Source organism: Ricinus communis, chromosome 5, assembly GCF_019578655.1.
Source record: "Ricinus communis isolate WT05 ecotype wild-type chromosome 5, ASM1957865v1, whole genome shotgun sequence".
Lineage (NCBI taxonomy): Eukaryota > Viridiplantae > Streptophyta > Magnoliopsida > Malpighiales > Euphorbiaceae > Ricinus > Ricinus communis.
The window spans coordinates 22,316,795-22,338,098 of record NC_063260.1 but is presented as its reverse complement, the minus strand read 5'-3'; the positions used below and the strand labels follow the sequence as shown (position 1 = coordinate 22,338,098).

At 31.2% G+C, this 21,304-nt stretch overlaps 3 protein-coding genes and 3 non-coding genes across 13 annotated transcripts; all 6 read right to left on the bottom strand.

Annotated features, from left to right (window-relative positions):
• Positions 1–178: 178 nt before the first annotated feature.
• LOC8259222 lies at positions 179–3,946 on the bottom strand. Of its 7 annotated transcripts, none has more exons than XM_048374347.1 (5): positions 3,665–3,946; positions 2,290–2,442; positions 1,227–1,887; positions 606–745; positions 179–515 (listed from the first exon to the last, which is right to left on the bottom strand). In XM_048374347.1, exons 2-5 carry the CDS (start codon positions 2,377–2,379, stop codon positions 354–356), a joined length of 1,053 nt encoding a protein of 350 aa, XP_048230304.1. In that variant the 5' UTR covers positions 2,380–2,442; positions 3,665–3,946; the 3' UTR covers positions 179–353. The 7 variants fall into 7 exon arrangements, with proteins under 7 accessions (XP_048230304.1, XP_015576874.2, XP_015576878.2 ...); XM_015721388.3 differs by lacking the exon at positions 3,665–3,946 and adding an exon at positions 3,513–3,658; XM_015721392.3 differs by lacking the exon at positions 3,665–3,946 and adding an exon at positions 3,435–3,652.
• A 560-nt stretch (positions 3,947–4,506) lies between these two features.
• LOC8259223 (UBP1-associated protein 2C) lies at positions 4,507–8,986 on the bottom strand. 2 transcript variants are annotated; one of them, XM_015721428.2, is made up of 2 exons: positions 7,712–8,986; positions 4,507–5,879 (listed from the first exon to the last, which is right to left on the bottom strand). In XM_015721428.2, the coding sequence occupies exon 1, from the start codon at positions 8,907–8,909 to the stop codon at positions 7,713–7,715; it is 1,197 nt and encodes a 398-aa protein (XP_015576914.2). In that variant the 5' UTR covers positions 8,910–8,986; the 3' UTR covers positions 4,507–5,879; position 7,712. The 2 variants fall into 2 exon arrangements, with proteins under 2 accessions (XP_015576914.2, XP_002522563.2); XM_002522517.4 differs by lacking the exon at positions 4,507–5,879 and adding an exon at positions 6,086–6,477.
• A 3,192-nt stretch (positions 8,987–12,178) lies between these two features.
• On the bottom strand, positions 12,179–15,670 carry LOC8259224 (U-box domain-containing protein 7). The gene is made up of 2 exons (XM_002522518.4): positions 14,950–15,670; positions 12,179–13,273 (listed from the first exon to the last, which is right to left on the bottom strand). The coding sequence occupies exons 1-2, from the start codon at positions 15,429–15,431 to the stop codon at positions 12,412–12,414; spliced, it is 1,344 nt and encodes a 447-aa protein (XP_002522564.2). The 5' UTR covers positions 15,432–15,670; the 3' UTR covers positions 12,179–12,411.
• Positions 15,671–19,852: 4,182 nt separating this feature from the next.
• Positions 19,853–19,923, bottom strand: TRNAG-GCC. Its single transcript has one exon. It is a non-coding gene; the product is annotated as a tRNA-Gly (tRNA).
• A 1,035-nt stretch (positions 19,924–20,958) lies between these two features.
• LOC112535382 lies at positions 20,959–21,048 on the bottom strand. Its single transcript, XR_003079537.1, has one exon. It is a non-coding gene; the product is annotated as a small nucleolar RNA snoR114 (small nucleolar RNA).
• Position 21,049: 1 nt separating this feature from the next.
• Positions 21,050–21,120, bottom strand: TRNAG-GCC. Its single transcript has one exon. It is a non-coding gene; the product is annotated as a tRNA-Gly (tRNA).
• Positions 21,121–21,304: the final 184 nt, after the last annotated feature.

Sequence of the window (21,304 nt, the reverse complement as noted above, 5' to 3'; positions counted from 1 at the left end):
TCTTCGTCAGAGAAATTTTTAATTTAAAGTTATTATTCATTGACAAAGCTCAACTCCAATTTCAGCTGAAAATCATCAATATATGTTGAATGATATTTCCTTCAAATAAAGGGAGTTGTAATTCCAAAAATATAAATGAATAGCACACCCAAAAAAAAAAAAAAAAAACATAAGAAAATATTTGAAAATAATTTATTTCCTGCCTCTGCTTGAGTACAGCACCTCCGAAGAGCATTCTGTAGCTCAGTGTCTCTCTACAAGTACATTCATAAGCAATGTCAACAAAATATTTTATCCTTTTTATTTGCATACTTGCAATTGAATTGCTGAATATTTGCAGCCCCATAATTTAACTAGACAATCTCCCAATCACATTCGCATAATTCATCATCTGATGCCGTTGCACTTGATGACACAGGACCTTCCTTTTCCTGCTGAGAGGATTCAGAATCTGGACGAGTATCATCATCCTGCTTTGCTGCCCCCTCTTTTCCAGAGGAAGCATTGAGTTTTTCCTAAATTAAAGAAAGAAGAAGCATCAAGTCTAGAATTTTCCAACCTCATTGAAACAGAACAGCTCTTTTCAAGCCTGTAGAGAGTCATACCTTGTAAGACCTGAATGTTGCTGCTTCATGAAAATCATAAGAAGACTCGCTACTCTCTACGATAACGCAACTTTCATCAAGCTCTATCTTATGAAATGACCCCACATAGGTAATATCATCAATACTGTTGTCTGATTTTCCTGTAACAATGTAGCACCCAAAATTAATTTTTATTACTATTGCTACCTTCTTCTATCACAAGGGTCGATCTAAATGCACAAAGTAGGAAAGAAAGAAATTAGTGAAACATCTAAATAGAGGGTGTTTTCCTTCTTAGCATCAGCTCAGCTCTTGGGACTTTCCTTTACTATTTTAAGTTTCTTAAAATCAGAATATCACCCTCCCCCTGTCTGAAGCCCTCTCTTCCATTAGATAATGAATTTCAAAAAATGACAGATGGAAAACAAGTGTCATTTTGAATTTGTGCTCCAAATGATAAGAAAGCTAGTCAAGTTCCTACTTCCTACATGTCAACTGGAATACACTATTCAAGACTCAGCAGCCAAGAGCATTAAGCTATTTAAAGCAAGGTTCTAAATCATCATCTACACCTCAAACTCATGCAGCATTGATACAGAATCAATATAGAGTAAGGACACGTCAAAAAGCTGAAATACTTACCAATTGATTCAACTGGAGCACCACTAGAAATATCTTCAAAATCCAAAACATCACTTTCAAAGGAGTGAAAAGAGCTAACAGAATCTGAAGATGGAAAACCTGAAGGGACCATTTTTGGGCAAAAGCTACTCTCTAGTGGGTCACTTGAAGTTGGAGACAATACTGAAAAACTTGTATCTTCCTTGTCTGAAGTGACACAATTGGACATCTCAACCTGAAGTCGATTTTCCTCATAGTAGCTACTGGCTAGTAGGTCATCCAAGGTTGTGGACAATACTGACGAGCTTAAATTTTTCTTGTCTGAAGTGACACTATCAGACATCTCAAGCTGAATTAGCCTTTCTTCATAAGGATCCTCAATCCAATTGTTAAGGTCTACAATATCTTGCACACAAAAATAACAAGCACCTTTTTCAGGATCCTTAGGCAATGACTGGTGCAACAGATTCGCATTGCAAGGTTCTTTCTCCAACTGGCCTTCCTCGATGCATTCCTTTGGCAATATATTGGCCCCATCAGTATTTTGACCTAAAGAAGATTCAAAAGCTTCCGCTGAATTCTCAGAACATTGAGGAAGAACCTCTTGCACAAAATCTGAGCAAAATTGCTTGACACTGGTACCAACCATTTGCAACCTGTTTCCCACATATTCAAATCCGTCCTGTCCAATAAAGCAATCAAACTTTTATGAGATAGAAATCAGTAGTAGCAGGAATAAACATATGCTACTACTGAAGCAACAACTATTAAACACGCAACATTAGCACAGTCGCACAAGAAAATAGATTGAGAATTTGAAGATTCACTGTCTCAACAAAATCATGCAGGGTTGCAGGATAAGTATGTTGTCTTCATTGAGTCATTGTTGCTAGTTTGCACAAATTATTTTACACATACTAGGATTTAATTTCCACTTCATGGATCAAAAACATTTAATTCCTCAAGAAAGAATTCAGTCAAAAAATTGGCCAGTAAGTCAAAAATATAAACCAAGCTCAAATATTCAACAACTGGGCAGAAACATGTAAATGACAAGACATTTTTCATCAAATTAAAAGACTACCTGCTGCTGCCACATGATACCATCCACCTCTAAGCGCATAGCTTCAACTTTATCTTCAAATATGCTGTATATACTTTCCAACCAAGACATATCTGCAGTCTGTTATCCAGGTCTCTCTTTTGGATGCAGATGCAATAAATCAACTTTCTTCACCTGCTAAACATGAATGCAGAACAGATAGACAACAGCAAAACTAAATAAATATTAGTGAAAGCATGCAAATATAAACCAAAAGCACAATCCTGCTCAAACAAGAAAGAATTAAGTCATCTAATATGCACTCGAGTTTAAAGATGATCAGTTACTGTATAAAAGAAGGCTATCTGTTAATGTCGTCCATAGCGATAACATTGAGACACTGGGAATATTAAAACACACTATCCACAGGTTTGTAATTCTAAGAAGTGCTGGAAAAAAATATTTAGGCTAAATAATGCTGTGTCAAATCCCAGAAGAATAGAATCTAAATAAACAAGATAGAGGCTCTTGATCAGTTAAACTAAGGCCCCAAGTAAATCAAATATCAAACAAGCACATCATTCAAACAGTAGGCTGTCTTGCCAATCAACCTTTAAGGATAATCAGCTCTAGATCAGTAATCTCCCATAATTCAAATAGAGCTCCAATGTTCTGGGATTTGACACAGCTCTAGGTCAGTAATCAGCTCTATATATTCTGTAGTGATATGACCACTATTGATGGTAAAACGAGTTAACACCTGACTAGAATTCGGGCACGTAATAAGCCAAAATCAAATCCCATAAGACCACAAAGGAAAAGAAAAAAAAAAAAGAAAAAAACTGCAAAGGTAGAAACCAAAGGTAGATAGTAATGGTGATTGTCAAAACTTTCGTAACGGAATCAGTTCCCAAGTCCAGCTATCTTGATATAAACCAAAAACAGCATCCCAAAATATTAAAGTTCAGATATTTAAGAAGCTGCAGAACATGAACATAGCAAAACTTATAGGATAAGCTCGAATAGATACCAGAGAGATAACTAAAACTAATAATAAAAAATCAATGGGAAAGCAGAAGCAGTAATTTGAACCAAAAAAGCAAAGCAAAGCAAAGCAAAACAAAACAAAACAAAGATTAGATGATCATTATCACACAAAAAAGAAACACCATTACACCCAATAATACCATAAAAAAAGAGCAGTGCTTGACTAGATAAAAAAAGCTCCAATACCAAAAAAGATTGGAAAGCCTTGGATAACTAACTTGGAGTTAAAAACCTTGAAGAACACCCTGAAATTTGAGTTGGTGATACTACAGAAGGAAGAAACATGTAAGAGAATAGTGAAAGCGAACGGGCGCATGCTAATGTGTTTGTTTGTTTGGGTTTTTTAGAGAAAGAAAAGAAAAGGACGAACCTTTTTAAAAGCTTTTTCTTCTTCTTGTTGGAACAGGAGGAGAGATATTTTCTTTTGTTTTTCTTCTGCTTCAAACCAGAGTTTTTTTTTTTTTTGTTTGAGTAACAATAAAAGGAAAAATTCGGTCTAATCAGTTAAATGACAATTTTTTATTTATTTCCATTATTTTCAATTGTTTTATTTTTGTTTAATACGAATTTTACATTCATATGGGATTGAACCTCTTACGATAATGGTATTAAGCTGCAACTCAACTTGCACTCAATTGTTTAAACATAGTTTAGAGATATATTTGATCAAATATGTTTTAGATATTTCTTAATATTATTTGAAATTTGAAATTCAGATGACAAAAGTTATTATACCTAAGATAAATGAGCTCTGAATTTTTTGTTTTTATCTTACATAATTTATTATCTTTATTAATTAAAATATATAAAAAATTATTATTATTATTAGTTATTATAGTATTAGTAGTAGTAGTATTTGATAATATTTCAATTATTGAAAACATCAAAACATATTTTACAAAATAACGGTTAGAAATAAGAGCACGAGGAGGTTGAAGCATATAAAATTACAACCATTAGATAAGAAGGTTATTTCTCAGATGTGCCTCAAAAGAAATAATCATCATATGACTTTCAGATTTTTTTGAACAACAGTACCATAATATTTATTAAAAGAGTCGTGGACTTAATTCAACACTAAAAACACTCCATTAATTAGACAGAAAAAAAAGAGTTGCTTCGTGTTGCCACTTCTTTTGGAGTGAATCAAGTATTATGGTCATTAAACAGAATCCTTGCATACAGTTGCTGTTAATGTGATGTCCAGCATCGAATCAGTAAACGATCACTTCTCATAATATTAAAAGTTTCAAAGACTTTGAAAAGTAAGACGCAAAGAGTTGCTCAACTAATCTATTAAGATTAACAAACCTTTTTGTTACAAGAAATTACATTAGAAGAAGAGACCATTCCAAGTCTTCAAAATCAAGAATGACAGCCTGTAGGCAGATCCGTTCGTTGCCCTTTCCTTCGGTGGTTAAAGCAAATTTGAGTCCCAACTTCAAATGGCATTTGATAATCCGGATGGCACAAAAATACAACAAAAAAGGGACAAAATTTTATATATATATAAATATAAAAGAGGCCAAAATCCATTGTTGTTACTTCCGGGCCCAACACTGGGCTGTATTGGCAATAACTTCCAAGATATAAAAAAAAAAAAAAAAAAAACAACAGCAACACGCCTTAATTACAAATATATTACATTAATAAGATTCCAAAGTAAATAATTCAGAGATTAAAATATTGACAGGAGCACAGCAGCCATCAAAATGAAATAAAAGGATGGTCAAGCTAATTAAGTATTAGCTACATTAGACCACTGATGTACCGTTTCAGACTGTATTGGATATAAACACTTTTCAACAAAAAAAAAAAAAGCACTCTTTTTTTTTTCAGTTCTATAAACTGTTTTTTTTTTTTATTTGGAATTCTAAAAACTGCTTTTCTTTTTTCTATTTTTTTTTTTTTTGAATTCTAAGAACAACTTTTAGAGAGTAGGTAAATTTGTTTTATTTTTAAAACAAGTTTGCAAAAAGCAATTTATAAAAGATAAAACAAAAAAGAAAAACTTAACCGAAAAGCTCAAACAAGCCCTAGAGCACATTGTCAATAACAAATAAAAGAAAGTGGAGGCTCAGCATAGGCGAACAAAAAATAGATATCAACACAGCCTCCATCACTTAAAAGCATCAAAAAGATTCCAGAAGCCAAATACCATCAAATTTCATTGCACAATTAATTGTGCTCGCTATGCTATAACCCCCCCAAGTAAAAAAAAGAACCTCGAATAAATTCAGTTATAATAGAAAAAATGGTGGAAGAGATAGACGAAATCAATTTACAATAAGGAAAAGATAAGGAAAAGAACATGTAATGATAGAATATCTAAAGCATCTTTGTGCTTCCTTATTAAAGAGGAAGACCACACATTGAAGAAGAATATGGAAAACTGACTTGGATAAGATTTTACACACTTCTTTATTCTTTCATCATTTGAGCATAAAAAGGAGCATTAGCAATCAATTTTAAAGCAATCATCCGCTGGAAAAAGAAGAAAAACACAATTTGTTAAGTCCACAGGATCTACTTCAAGTAACCCCAATGCGATAGCTGCTTAACCATTTTACCCCAGTTTGAATTACCTGATTAATCGGCCACAATATTCATTAACTCTATCACATCAACAATATGACTCTAAATTTACAAGAGATAAAAATTACTTAGAAAAGAAAATGGAAGGCATAAGAATTATGCTCCAATGGAAGATAAGCTATCTATGCAATATATGCATGTAATTTTACATTCCTGCATATATGCAGTGATAACATGCATACACCAACAACAAGAATTACTACATAATGATTGTCACTGATTAAACATTAGATCTCCCAACCATAAAGAGGTAAGGACAGAGAAGCAATCTCAAATATAAAATATTAGCTTGTGGAAGCATGAATAGCACAAAAGCATACTTCTAGGCAGGAAAGAAGATTCCTACTTACTAAGCACAATATATCCCAAGAAACAACACATTGGTTCTGCAATCCTCCAAAAACAACACAATAAGAAAAATACTGATCTAGTCTCTAAACTAACTTCTACAAATCAAATAGAAGCAGATGAAGTGAAGCAGCAACAAAAGCACAGCAGTCCACATAATTAAACCAAAGATTTCATTGTCTGCATTCACCAAATCACGACAACCATTTAAAGCATTGTGCCCAAGAAGCTCTCATGCACCTGAACCAAACACCCATCAGATCACAAACCATATTCAACGTCAAACATGTAAAAAAACATTGCTAAATAAAGCAGAAATTAGCAATCTAACATACTGGGAAGCCATTTATAAAAAAATACAATGAGTTCACTTTATTTAGCAATCAAACAGCAGATTCTAAAGCAGAAATTAGCAATCTAACATACTGGGAAGCCATTTATAAAAAAATACAATTGAGTTCACTTTATTTGGCTATCAAACAGCAGACTCTAAACTTCTGTAGAAGTGATAAAAACTATTTTCCAACACCAACAAATAATAGCAGGTAACATATTTATGGGTACACCCAAATCTTGTTCAATAACAAGGTTTCAGAAAAATATATCCACTTATCTAGACATGCAAATCTAAAAAAGTAAGACCATTAAAAGGAGAGCAAAACTCTATTCGAGGAGGTATCGCAGGGTATTGCTCCAGAAAATACCAAGTGTAGGTAGGACCAGAAACAGATAAACGTACTCTAACTTCACACCGACACATTCAAAAGCTACAAAAATGGAAACAGCGACGAACCTCCATGATTAATCAACAATGTGGAACTGTAGGACTAGATGCAAAAATGAAAGAGTACAACCCTCTATATTCTAATATTTAATATCAGAAGCTAAATGAAGAGAGCTCAAGATATAGTTCAGAAGTAACATGTCCATTGACTATTAGTGACCAAAGTAGCAATAACCATAATGAAAGAAAGAACAATATCTGCCAGTAAAACATGCAGCAAATCACAAAACCGACAAAATCCAGGAAGAAGCAGACATCTAACAGACACAGCCATGAACAAAAAGCAACCCAAATAAGTCCCTAAAAGACTAAGAAGTACACAGCTAGAAGAGACAAAATGAATCAACTGATACCCAATAAAGTCCTAAAATCACCTAACACTGGATAGAAGAATACCAATTAGCCAACAGAATCAGAATGAAAAACAGACAGAAAGAACCCATAGAAAACGTTCAATTTTAGAATGAACAAAAAATCTCTAAGAAGAAAAGCCTTCGGTATACACAAGAACAAACCAGCTGCATAATAAAACTCACTTAGCAATTAACCCCACATTACAACTGAAAGGCAACACCAAAAAAGAAGACAAAATTACAGCAAAAAAGAAAATAAAAAAATATTATTACCAAATAAACCACATAAAATAGCCATGTAATCAAAACCATAAGAAAGCAATAGTAATGATATTACCTTAGTAATATGGTGGCATACCCTGATACATCCCTCCAGGTGGAACTCTAGGGAGCAAAGCCGATGGCTGATGAGGCTGAGATAATCCATAAGCCGCACCATCTGGATATCCCCCAGAAGCCATTCCACCTGAACTTGGATTCATCCTATACATTGAATTCCCTGCTGCATTATTCAATCCACCAAACTCAGCAGAATTCGGTCCTCCTCCATACCCATATGGACCACCACTATAGCCTGCTCCTCCACCACCAACTGGAGCTGAAGCATTCAATCCATACCCATTACCAGAATACCCCCCATAATGTTGCATATTAGCTGGAGCAACACCATACTGATTCCCGGACATCGATGATTGTGGTTGTTGTTGTGGCAGTGGCTGTGGCTGTGGCTGTGATTGCACTTGTACATTATTCTCACCACTACTACCATGAGTCTTTACCTTCTTATTATTAGCAACAGCCATTTTACAGACAACTTGATGCCCATCAATCATCTTAACAGGATCAGCAATCGCTGCCTTTGCTCCCTCCTCAGTCTTATATATAATAAAGGCAAAACCTTTAGACTTCCCTGTCGACTTATCAAACCCTAACGGTCCCTCTTCAACCTCACCGTAATTTAAGAAAAATCCTAACAATCTCTCCGAAGGAATATTATAAGGAACGTTCCCGACATAAATCTTACGCGCCGAAACATCACTACCGCCACCGGAACTATTAATACTACTATTAGATAAACCAGCAGATGCTAGCTGAGTAACAGTCATTCTACCGTCAATTTTTTTACTAGGTTCTTTTAAAGCAATTAAAGCACCATCTACATGTTTAAACGTAATAAAACCAAACCCTTTTGATTTACCTGTATTCTTATCAAAGATTACAATTGCTTCCTCGAGTTCTCCATAATTGTTAAAAAGATTGCGAATAGTTTCGGTTGTAGTCTCCGAGGAAAGGCCTCGGATAAAGAGCTTTCGGAGCGAGATGTCGCTGTCGGCTAAGGTTCGTACTGACTCCAGGACATCGGCGTGTCGTGTTGCGGCGGTTTGAAGGATTTCGAGAAGTTGTTCTTTTGTAAATGGTTCGATTATTTTGCGAATGTCTTGTGGGGATAAGGTGGTGGTTGGTGGCGGAGAACTGGTGGTGGTGATTGTGGTGGTGCCGTTTTCGTCGGCTTTGCGTTTTTTTGTGAAATCCATTGCGATGAAAGAGAGAAAACCTAAACAAGATGCGAGGTGGAGGATTAATTTTTTCGTTTTAGTTACACACGGCTTTTATATATATATTGATTAAAATATATTTCTAGGTTCAGTTTTATCCTTCGAACTGGGTTTTTGGATAAACCCAGGAACTTCAATTAGGGACTGGGCCACGCCCAACTCGTTGTGGTTGAACTAAAGGACAAGCTTTAGGCCCAACTTAATTGGGCTAAAGAGTGGAGTAGAAACTGTTCATAGAAATGAAAAAATAGCTATTTGTAATATGTATCATAGCATTCTCAACAAACTTTTAAGGCATGATTCTTTTTTGATTAATGGTTACTTTAAATTTTAAACTTTGTAATTAGGTGCAATTTGGCCCTTTTTAACTTTAACAGCCAAGAAATTTTTGAATAGATCCAATTTAGCTTCTTTTTTTAAATGAGTTTGTTGCCCGTACTATGATAAAAGCATAAAAAAGACCCAATTAAGTCTGAATGCAAAGTTCGAGGGCCAAATTGAACTTGAACCACAAATTGAAGAATCAAATTGAACTTTATTCATTTTCTAAGTTAAAAATTAAAAAATAAATATACTTTTTTTTAATTACCATAAATCAATAAAACATCAAAACTAACTTAATCTCAGAGCCATTACTTTTCTATCATTATCACCAATATTTTTGTTAAAAAATATTATCAACAGTATTACTAGAAATATAAAAACATAAATAAGAGTTTACAATCCAACACCATCATTGCCACTATTTTATCAACCTCCACATGACTACTACCAACTAATTCAAAATCTAAAAAAAAATTACTCTATAAATTTGATTATATAATTAAATCAAATATAATTCAAAATATATTTTAGGGTTAAATTGAGCCACACAAAAAATTGAGTGACCAAATTAGACTCTATAACATATGCATTTCACTCTCTTAAAATGAGCCACATTAAACTTATTCAAAGAGTTTATGGGTCAAATTGACCATAATAAAAAAAAAAAACCAAATTGAACTTGATCGCAAAGTACGAGGGTCAAATTGTACCCTATTCTTTATTTTTTATTAGGACTCGTAATTCGTGTGGAGTCGTGTTTAATCTTGTCATGTCAAGATACATATATAACATAAAAATGGTTAATCCAAACACAACTCGTTTAACTAACTATGTCAAAATATTAAATCCAAACACAGGCACATTTAAAAAATAGGTTAAATGGATTAACTAGTATAACTCGTTTAATAAATTTAATTCTTTTAAAAAAAATTTAAATAAAAAAACTAACCATTATAATTTCAAAAATATATTTATTTAATTATAAAATAATTTTTATTTTTATTTTTATTTTAAAATATAATTATGTCTTTATAAATGATAATATTATTTATTAATATATAAAGAGAGAATAAATGTATTTAAACAAATTTATACATATCATATATACTTGTTAACCTATGAACCCGTTTAAGTAAACGTATTTATTCATGTCATTTACGAGTTACGAGTTAGGCAGATCAAATCGTTTAAACCTAATTTATTTATGTGTCATAAATGGGTTGACCTAATCAATGACCCAAACTCATTTATTCTAAACTAAAACTTATTAATTACATATTGTTTTGTGTTTTTTAATTAGATTATGTCAAAAACTGCATATTTTATTTTCTATTATAGGGAGCATATGTAAAAATTAAGTTTCCAAAAGACTTTATAATTCATCATTCTTTTCTAGAATTACTTTAGGGTATTCTCTCTCTTTAAATTTATAGAGGGAGAAAATCGTTCTTAAATCGCTCTTAAATATATTATATTATCTCTCTTACTATTTTTATTTTTTTTTAAGTTACATTGTCTCTCTTTACTTATTTCTCTCATTTTCTCTACTTTATTAGTAAAAATTAATTAAGGAGTAAAATAGAAAGTACTATTAAAATACATAAAAATTTCAAGACAAATTAAAATAAAAAATTAATTATTTATAACTTAATAGATAGACATAAAAATAATATTATTAGAAATACTCTTAGTTATCTACTCCACTCTAATATATCATAACAAATAAGTTACATTTTTTGGGTGAGAGGGCAGCACAAACTATACCACATAAATAAGTCATAATATATATTTTATATTTAAACATTAAAGGCTCGACACGTATATATATTACTAAAACACATATTTTTTACATGCTTAAATTGATCAATACACATTATATATCTTACATATTCAATAATTTAATATTAATAAATATAAATTGATTTTAAACCCGATACTAAATTTCTTTAATTATATAAGCTTTTATTCACTACTAAAAGACAAAGCGTACAAAATTGTGTGCAAGGTAATAAAAGTAAACTGCTTTGTTAGTACCATATATTTTAATCTTATGTCTAATCAATATTAATATTCTAACTTTTTCATTATTTTCACTTTTATTTTTATTTCAATTTAAAATATTTACAACTTTTATGTTATATTTTTGTTGACATAAATATTAAAAATAAAATATTTTTAATTAATTTATGATATTAATATACCCATCTTAATAATAACTTGTTCATTGAGCATATAGAGCTCACTTATAAATATGTGTAATTTGAAAATAAAATTTAATAGTGAATCCTATATATTTAATATGATGAATTAGTTAAAGATATTATATTTCCAATAACCACGTTAGTAAAAATAAAATAAAATAAAATAGTTATAAATGCTGTAAATTAAAACAAGAAAGAATTATGAGCATAAAAAAATTAAAATAAGATACCAATTGAATATTAAATCTAGAATCTTGGTAGTGAGGGACAATTTACACAAAGAGAAGTTGAATTAATCATTTTTTATAAAACTTGAAAGACAAAAGCCAAGAAGGTGATTGTTATTGTTTTTTGTTTCATTTCCAAATAAAAAAATAAAAAATATTTGTTAAATTGTTTTTATTTATTTTTCAAAACTTTTTGCATAACTTTTAAAAAACAAAGGGTTAGTTTTATAATTTATGATTCCTATTTTTCCATCCAAATTTTTCATTCCTATTTGTTCTCCACTTTTCATCCCCACAACTTATTTATTTTTTATTGTTTTTTTTATCTCATTATACTTTTATGTAAAACTAAATTAGAAAAAAAAAACTATTTTAAGAATACAACAACTAAAAACATTAAACGTTTATTAATTTTTTACAAATAAAAGAATTAAAAAAAAAAAGAAATGGTACGAAACTAACCCTAGACTCTTATTAGGGGAAAGGAGACATCATATGGAAATTTGAAGATATCTTTTCTTATGGGTCAACATGTACATCTGAACTGAGCTATGCTGCACAAGAAATGCAATATTCTTTACAAGGAGTTGGTTCATTTCTTTCCTGTAAGAACTACACTGCTGTAATCAACAAATACAGCACATATGCCATTACTGAAAGAGAAAAACTTCATTCCTAAGTGAATCCTAAAGAAAAAGAAAAAAACAACAAAATTGCTAATGAAAATCTTTAATAAGGCAAGCTCTTAGAGCTTGTGCTAATAACCAAAGACTTTAGCTTTGAAGAAGATTCTCCTGAAGAAGAATCATTACTATTATTATTAGCTCTTCTTGTAATCATCTCCATATTCTTATAAAGACTTTGTTTAACCAAATTCTTCATCATCTTCTTTCCTTCTTGACTTGCTCTTGGACTTACAGGCGACCCCACAGCTATCCTTCCTGTTTGAGGTCCTGAATGAGGCCCCATTTGCCTCTCATTTTTAAACCATTGTAACAATTTTAATGCTCTCTTTTGTGCTAATGGACTTCCAAGCAATGAAACTTCAAGAAGCACAGGTACAATCCCAGATTTCTCCATTTTTCCGCGAAGAGCTGAACTTTGATAAGCAAGAATCATTAGTATATAAGCTGATAATTCTTGACATTTGGGTTTTTCCTCCCATGTCAGTATCTCTATCAAACTTTCTGGCACCTTTATGTGATTTTCCATTGCTTTCTTTCCCATCAAACTCACTACTAAATGGCCTAATGTTGCTAAGGATTTTTCTGATAGCTCTTTTACTGATATTAGACTCAAAAGAATTTGAACTACCCCATTGGAGAGTAAGGGCCCTGCATTTTCTAAAACAGCTGAGAGGTTGTATAAAGTACCTAAACAGGATTGCTTGGTTTCTACACTTGAGTTTGATTCAAGAATTCCAACTAGGAATGGAAGAACTTCTGATGAGGTTATTGAGAATTGGGTATTTCCTAAAGACGACAATGATAAGATCAATTCTGCAAACTCATGCCTCGTTGACTCTTCTGAAACATTTATGTCCTTGGGCAGTTTTGAGAGTATTCCTGCTTCTACCATGAGAGTCTTGTTCCTGAAGAAAAATAAAATATCACTAAAATTAGACAACTGATGTAATACTCTCTAACTAAAATACACAAAAACAGGAAACAAATTGCATAATTTATACTAATCATGATTTAGTGAGTAAACCAAATAATAGCTAATAAAAACCAAAAAGTTGCACATCATTGCATGATAATGCTTATATTAGTGTAGGGTAGTTTAATCAGGTAACCTATCAAATTATAATACATTATGCACACCAAAAGTATTAAGAGATAAATTAATGGCAAAAGAAAGTCAATGAGATTCCAAGATTTAGATCCGTGTTGAAAGTCAACAAATGAATTGGTTAATTGCTCAAGAGATCATAGGGAATCGAATCTATTATACTAATCTTTATTAGTTGTACCTTATTTCTATTTAAAGACAACAATGTCTATTCATGTCTCTTGTAATTAGCTTCTAATGGTGGAAAGTAATTAGCATCTTTCCAGCCTCCTAATTAACTTGGCATTTTTCTTAATTAACTTCAGGCGATGTTAATCAGCTGGATTAGTCAGATTATTAACATACCATTGATTCTTATAACTTATGGTTTCTGGATCTAAGAACTTAAGATGGAGAATCAATTTCAGCAAAGGGAACAAACATGAAATGCCAAAAATATCTGACACTGCAACATGTTCTTGAGGCCCACTTGGAAATATGATAGCCATTTCAGTGATGCAACCTTTTCTTCTTTTTACAAGGAATTGAATTCAAAGGATAATAGCATGTCCCAGTTGTTAGGAAAAAAGAAGCTACCAATAACATTTACCCAAATTAACTTACTGTTACTAATGTAAAATAACAGAGTTAAGCCTGAAGGTACATAGTTATTAAGGGCATTACTCAACACATACAATTTAGAGTATGAACAGGTAAATCTCCACACGAAACAAGGATTGTATCTAATAAATTTCCACGTCACATAAAGCAGACATTTAGGCTTTAGCCATAAGGGTCGCAATACCCATAATGGGGTCCTGTCAGTAGTATTCTACCAATAAAAGCAAAGAAAAAATAGTTGAGAATCTGGTCCAAACTCAAAAATTTCCTACAAGAGCAATTACCATGTGCCCACTGGTCCACTGGCTATCTACTGTGCCTCTGTCTCATCCTTTTATTCCTTAATAAAAGTCAATATTAGTTTTCATTTTTCAAACTTCGAGAACATCTTTTTATAGGTGCAAGTTTTCTTTTTCTTCTATGCTAAAATAAGGACTTTATCACCCAATTTGATCCTAAAATGATCAAACCATATGGCTGCCAACTTCTTATTAACCTCTAACAATTTTCTAATTTAATAAATTTAATTATGAGATTTTATGGTCCCTCTCTCTATCTCTTACCCTTAACTCTATAACTGTTACAATTAAAAAACAAACGAATCAAACTCTCATATTTCAGACTTTGTTGAAAAATGAAAACAATCCAATCCCATTACCCAAGAAAAGAAAAAGAAAAAAATCAAATCCCACTAGCCCTTTTATACAAACTTTGCTATTTTTTCCTTTTGAAAAACCCACTAATTAATTGGAGGAAAAAAGAAAAAAGAAAAACCCAACAGCACAGCAAGTGTATTATGATCGATTATGCATTGGAAACAAAACAAATAAAAATGAACGTTTTGTAATAAATCTTTTCGACCAAGTTAAAACTTACGTGTAAGTTCCATTAGCAAGTTCAATCAGAGCCTTAACAGCCACTCGCCGACGGGAAGGCACCTCCGATGAGACCATCTCTACTAAGACCGGAATAACACCAAGCTCAGCCATCAGTTTTCTTGCTTTGACATCTTCTTTAGCTAACCTCCCAATTTCCGTAGCTGCCATCTCTTTGTCTTCACAGTTTCCAAAGTGAAGTTTCTTTACTGATCTTTGTAAGACAACAGAATCATCTTCATCACCTTCTCCAATATCCGTAGCTACTTGTTGTACTTCTTTATTGTAATAACCACTATTATTATTATTATCAATCAAAATCTTGGTTCTTGGCTTATTCTTTTGTGAAGTTTTGGATTGCAAGAAGCGCCTAATACGAGTAAAGAATTGAAGTTTTGTGTAAGAGGCCAACCAAACATTAGAGGAGGAAGAAGAAGAAGAAGAAGAAAGAGTAGACATGTTTGGTCTTTGTGTTTGAGACATAGAAGAAAATCAAGAAACTGTTTATTGGGTTTGGTTTTGTTTGTATAAAAACGTATAAGAAATATTGAGTTTTGAGAGAAAAAAAGGGTAGAGAATTTATATGGAGCAGTGAAGAAGAGGATGAGCAAGAGAAAAAGAAAAACCTACAGAAAGAGAGAAAGCACAGGGCACATGCTAGGGAACAGTGATGTCCCTTCATAAACCCACACCCGTAATTAGATCATTTTTATTTAAAAGTCACGAACGAGGTTATTGTTTGTTGTATTTAAAATGGAATATAGTTACATTACATGCCCTTAATGGATGCACATGTTTTATGGGTTTTACTTACTAAACAAATCGCCATTTGACAATGGGATTAGTGCGACATGTGGTTCAACATTGCTCTAATTAAATGGGTCAGTTTTGATTCTGATCTTGTCACCTAACTCCATTTTCAGGAAGTTTCATGGAGGAACCATTCCATACGGCTACCTATACGACCTCTCTTGACTTGTTTGTAATTACTTAATCGTTTTCTTAATTAACTAATCTTAAAACTTCTTAAAGAATTACTTTACATACCATAAGAGAGAAATAAGTTAGTTCTAATTTGATGGATTCTTTCTATTTTATTTCCAATTTAAAAAATGGTGAATTTTTATTTATCAAGAAAAAGAAAATACTTTTTTGTCTTGTATTAAAATTAAAAAGAATGTAATTAAAAAAATAGAAAAAGAGTAAATCTCATTTGAATAATATAATGTATGTTCATTTGTTTTAAATAAATTGGCAGATATTTCTTTTTAAAGACATACAGCTTTACTTTTTTCTTTTTATTTGTTAATGTTACGAGATTAATTACCTTAGTTCTATAAATTTTCCTATTTAGCCCTCTAACCAAAAGAATTTGTCATAGAGTTGGTGTTTGTGTGGGTTATGTGGCATGTGGATTTCAGATAGCATCAGCCTAGATGCCCTCAAAGATTTTAAAACAAAAATTATTATGTTTTTGCTCTATGTAGCACACGTGCCATCCATTGGGTTGTACTTTTATTTTCATTTTCATCTTTTAAGAATAATCGAAATCTGAATCAATGCTGATGGGGCAGTCCTATTCCGGAAATTAGAAGAATCAATATTCATATAATTATAGTCTGTCATTTGATCCAAACAGAAATACAATACTCACATTGTATTGTATTGATGTGTGAATTAATAAATGTGCTGGTAATTTTTTTTTTTTTTTAATAAATAATTAAATGTAGTAACATGAAAATGATGTGCCAATCTAGATTTGGACATGGAGAAAAGGGAACCACCCAACATGTATAATTTTCTTGTCTGCAGAGACAGTGTGGCAATAGGGATGCTTATTCTTTTCATAATGTATTAATTTGGTGTTAGGTTTTACATTTCACTGCTCAACCAATTAGAATTTGGCCAGCGTGAACTCTGATTATAGCTCAAATGTTATGGACATTAATGGCAGAAAAGCTAAGTAACTTCTTGCATTCACATGGCTTGGTTGGCTAATAATTGGGGCTACTCAACTTTTTATTTAGTTTATAAAAATTTAATTTTCTTTGTTTTAATTTTGAGTTACAATTTATTTATTTTGCCAATAAAATTTAACACATCATATTTTCCTTTTAATAATTTTTTTCATTAATTCTTTTATTTATGAAGTAATTAAATTGAGATATAATTAAAATTAAATAATTAAATTGAAAAAATTATTAAAATGTTTTGAACCAAATTAAATTAAAATTTTAATAACGTTATTCCTGAATAATTTAAGAAATCAAAGTCAGTTAGTGCATTAAAAGGACGGATAGGTACTCTCTCTTTTTTACTACAAATATATAATTACAATGTTATGATTATGTTTTTATATTAAAATTATAATGCTAATTCAATAATAAAACATAACAAGATGGAGAATCCTTTTGACATGCTTATGATAAACTAATTTATTTGTCATCTATCAAAATAGTGTAATTTAGCATCATTAAGTTGAAGATATATTGGCTTCTAAATCGAATTACCATATTACATTAACTTTCTAGGTGTTTCTGATAGCAACAATTGAACTAACTAGTTCACATGTGGCTTTAACTAACTACATTGGATTGAACATAATTCGATTATCATATGCATTTCAAAACATCTTTAATTTTATAAAACAAATTACTAAAACAGAACTTGCACCCTCATCCCAAGAGGCATAAACATTTTATTTTTAGTCGATTTAAAATTTTTCTTTAGTGTTATATTTGGTATGTAATTCCTGGCTCATTAATGTAATATTTGATTGAGATATATTAAGAAATTTATTTTATTTAAAAAAATATATTATAGAGAAATAAAATAGAAATAATAAAATTAAAAAAGATATTTTAATACTATGGAATGCATTTGACAAACTAACGTGAAATTCATTTAAAAATTTTATTTATTTTATTAAAATTTAGTTTAATTATAACTAAATTTATAAAAATTTAAATATATAAAATTATAAATTAATATTTAAAAATTAAATTTTAATTAAAATAAAAGAAAATCGAAAACGAAATTAAGTAAAAGCTGGCAACTGAAGACAATAGGCAGCACTTGCTAATTCACAATTAGTCAACAATGTACTCGGCACAAACTTTTAAAATGAGTGCACCCAAATTGACCTCTTCTCTTTCTAATGCCATGAAACATATTGGTGGGTTTGCATTATTGGAGATGATATATATATATATGGTTTGCGTTATGTCAGATTCCACTAAGGATTTTATCCATTTGTTGAGCCCTGCTCAGTCACGGAGTTACCCACGTGTGAAACAGGTGCTATGAGCAACCAATAGCTCATGGTTGATGCCTTGGCTATGTCTTGAGCTAAAAGAATATAAATAAATATAAATTGGTGCCTAAATGAGGTGTGCCACAATTCATCTTTTTAACTGCCTTAACCAGTAATATGCATTGTAAACAATTTATGGTATTTTCTTATTATGATATTTTAATCGATAGGTTTATAAATTTTGTTAAGAAAATAAAATTATATAATAAGGTGCTTTCTCTATTTTATTAATTTAATTAACGGGTCAGATTAGAGGAGAAGATTCATAATTTAAATTATGCTTCTTCTTTTTTTTTTTTAATTAAAAAATTATTATATTAGTTCCTTTTATTTTTATCTGAGGAACAATGGAAATATACTTTGCTATTCTTTTGGTCTTTAAATCTCGAGTGCACCAATAACCACAATTTTAATGTTTGAGCTAAAGTTATATGCACTTTATGCCTGCCAAAACCATCCTAATGGGATTGTATGCGGCCTTTCATATTTAGCATCATTATTAATTTATGAGAGAAAGAGGTCAGAAGTTGTAATAGATAGTTTACAGAATATATGGACATGCATATCTCTATACATATAATCCTTCAAAATCTTTTATATATATTGACTAATATATAAACGTAATTTATTTGGATGTCCACAACTAAAAACAGCATTACCTCAAAAAAAGCAAAAAGAAAAACAAAAGGGTAATTTATTTGGATGATTATATCATCTGCAGCGATATTAAGTTCACGCATTATCGTATGAATTATGGCTTTTGAAGAATCTTCCTATGTGTCCAAAAAGAGCAAGAGCTCCACTTTTGGAAGATCTTTTTCGGTGGCAGAATTTCGCCTATCATCTTCTTGCTGAAATACATATAAATATATATATTATAGAACCTGAAGCTTGGAAAGACCTTTTCTACATTGTTTGCTCGTCCCTGAAGCTTCTCATTATTTTCTGAATTGGGTATCAATCTGCACTCTGTTTCTACGTGATTTGTGCAATGTTCCCACCTGGCGCTCCATGGGGGGATAATGAAGCTTACAATTAAATGATTTGACTTTGAGCTTTCCTAGACTTTTTGACTTGTGCTTTTCAAGATACACCATATCATTCAACAGATAGAAATTCTTTAGTCTGCCGACTTGTGCCTGAGAGTCGTGGAATTAAGTAGATTATACACAAGAATTTTTTTATTTATTTAGAGATTATCTCTGTGTGACCAAACTTAGCAGAATTTTCAATTCCGTAGGCTTTCTTTTGTGTTTTTGTTTTTGAAATATACTACACAAATACGTGATAAAGTTCCTGATGGTTACTATGGATTTCTTTTGTTAGGTCTTCAAGCACAAATATAGTCTCTTGCATAAAATAATAAGTTAGGATCAAACCCTCTAAATTTCGCTGTGCTTTATTTCCAACAAAAAGGCTGCTGCTGATCTTTACGGTCCAGTCATTCTGTATGATGTCATAGCTTCTCAATTTGATAGTCAGAATCAGATTCAAAACAATTGAAGGAAAAGCGGAGTGGACTTTGCTCCAATGGGTCACGATATTGACTCCTTTCAGCTGTAGACTTTTATGAAAAAGTGTAAAAACACAATGCACCAGCCGCGAATCGAACCCGGGTCTGTACCGTGGCAGGGTACTATTCTACCACTAGACCACTGGTGCTTCACCAAGCATGAAAATTCATTAAAATAATTATTCCAAATAAATCTATACTTTTACACTTGTTTTCGAATTCTTAACTTTCCAATTTTCTTTTTAATTCTAATAATATACTTTCACTTTGGTTTCAAATTTAGCCTTCCACCGAATTATTAATAAAAAAAATTGTTAGAAATGGTTACGATTTTGACCATAATAAAGAAAAAGTTAGTCATTATTAGAATTATTAGAGTTATTGATTCATTTTTTAACTAAAAACATATTATTTAGGGTTGTAAATAAACTGAGCCGATTCAAATTTTAATAAAATTGAGTTTGATATCTTATTATTTTATTGGAATCTAAATCAAACTTGAGTCTGATAATTATGAACTTGAGCTTATTTCAATATTAACTCACTAAAATTTATTTAGAATTTATTTATAAATTTTAACTTGATTTAATTTTATTAAATTATTTCATAATATAATTTATTTCATCATATTAAATCGATTAACTTTAAAAATTTAAAGTTTAATAGAAAGTGATTATATTATATAATAAAAATAAAAATATTCTTACACATTAATTTATATATATTGATAAATGTTTATATATATGTAAATAAAATAATTAAAATAAAAAAATATTTTATATATTTTTTACGAGCTTAAACACAAGTTTATTAATAAGTTTACTCATGAATAGACTCATAAGTTAGTAGACGAGTTAGTTCGCTAACTAACGAGTTCTTACTAAGTCGAGTTCTAAATAGTTTACAAAAAACTTGTCCCATTACTCTATGCTTGAGTATAATTTAAATAAATAAATAGATAATCTAACAGTATATATATTTTTCCAACATTATTTATTGCAATTGTAAAAGTATTTCAAATGTTAGATTTTTAAAATTTCATTAATTGCAAAGCAATGTGAAAATTAATTTGAATTTATGATACCCATGTCAAGGACCCGCCATTACAACTTACAAGAGTGCAGTGCAGTCATCCTATGTCACGGAAAGAAATTATAAAAAAAGGAAAAAAAAAAAAAAAAACAGAGCTCAGCAACACTTGTTATCTCGTCGTTAACTCAGATGATGGTGATGGACCCCCACCAACCACAAAGGTACAGTGATCCTCATTGCTCATGCACCAGCCGGGAATCGAACCCGGGTCTGTACCGTGGCAGGGTACTATTCTACCACTAGACCACTGGTGCCTGTATATGTAATAAGTTCATTTACATTTTTTTGACCGAATCAACTGATGCACTTGCCTTATGACGGCCGTAAATGCTCGGAATAAATACCCTACTGAGGCTGCACTTGCGCTTATTTCTAATTTTGTTATTCAGTTGTCAAGTTGAAATAACCTTGTAACTTCGCATGATTTTTGGCAACGCC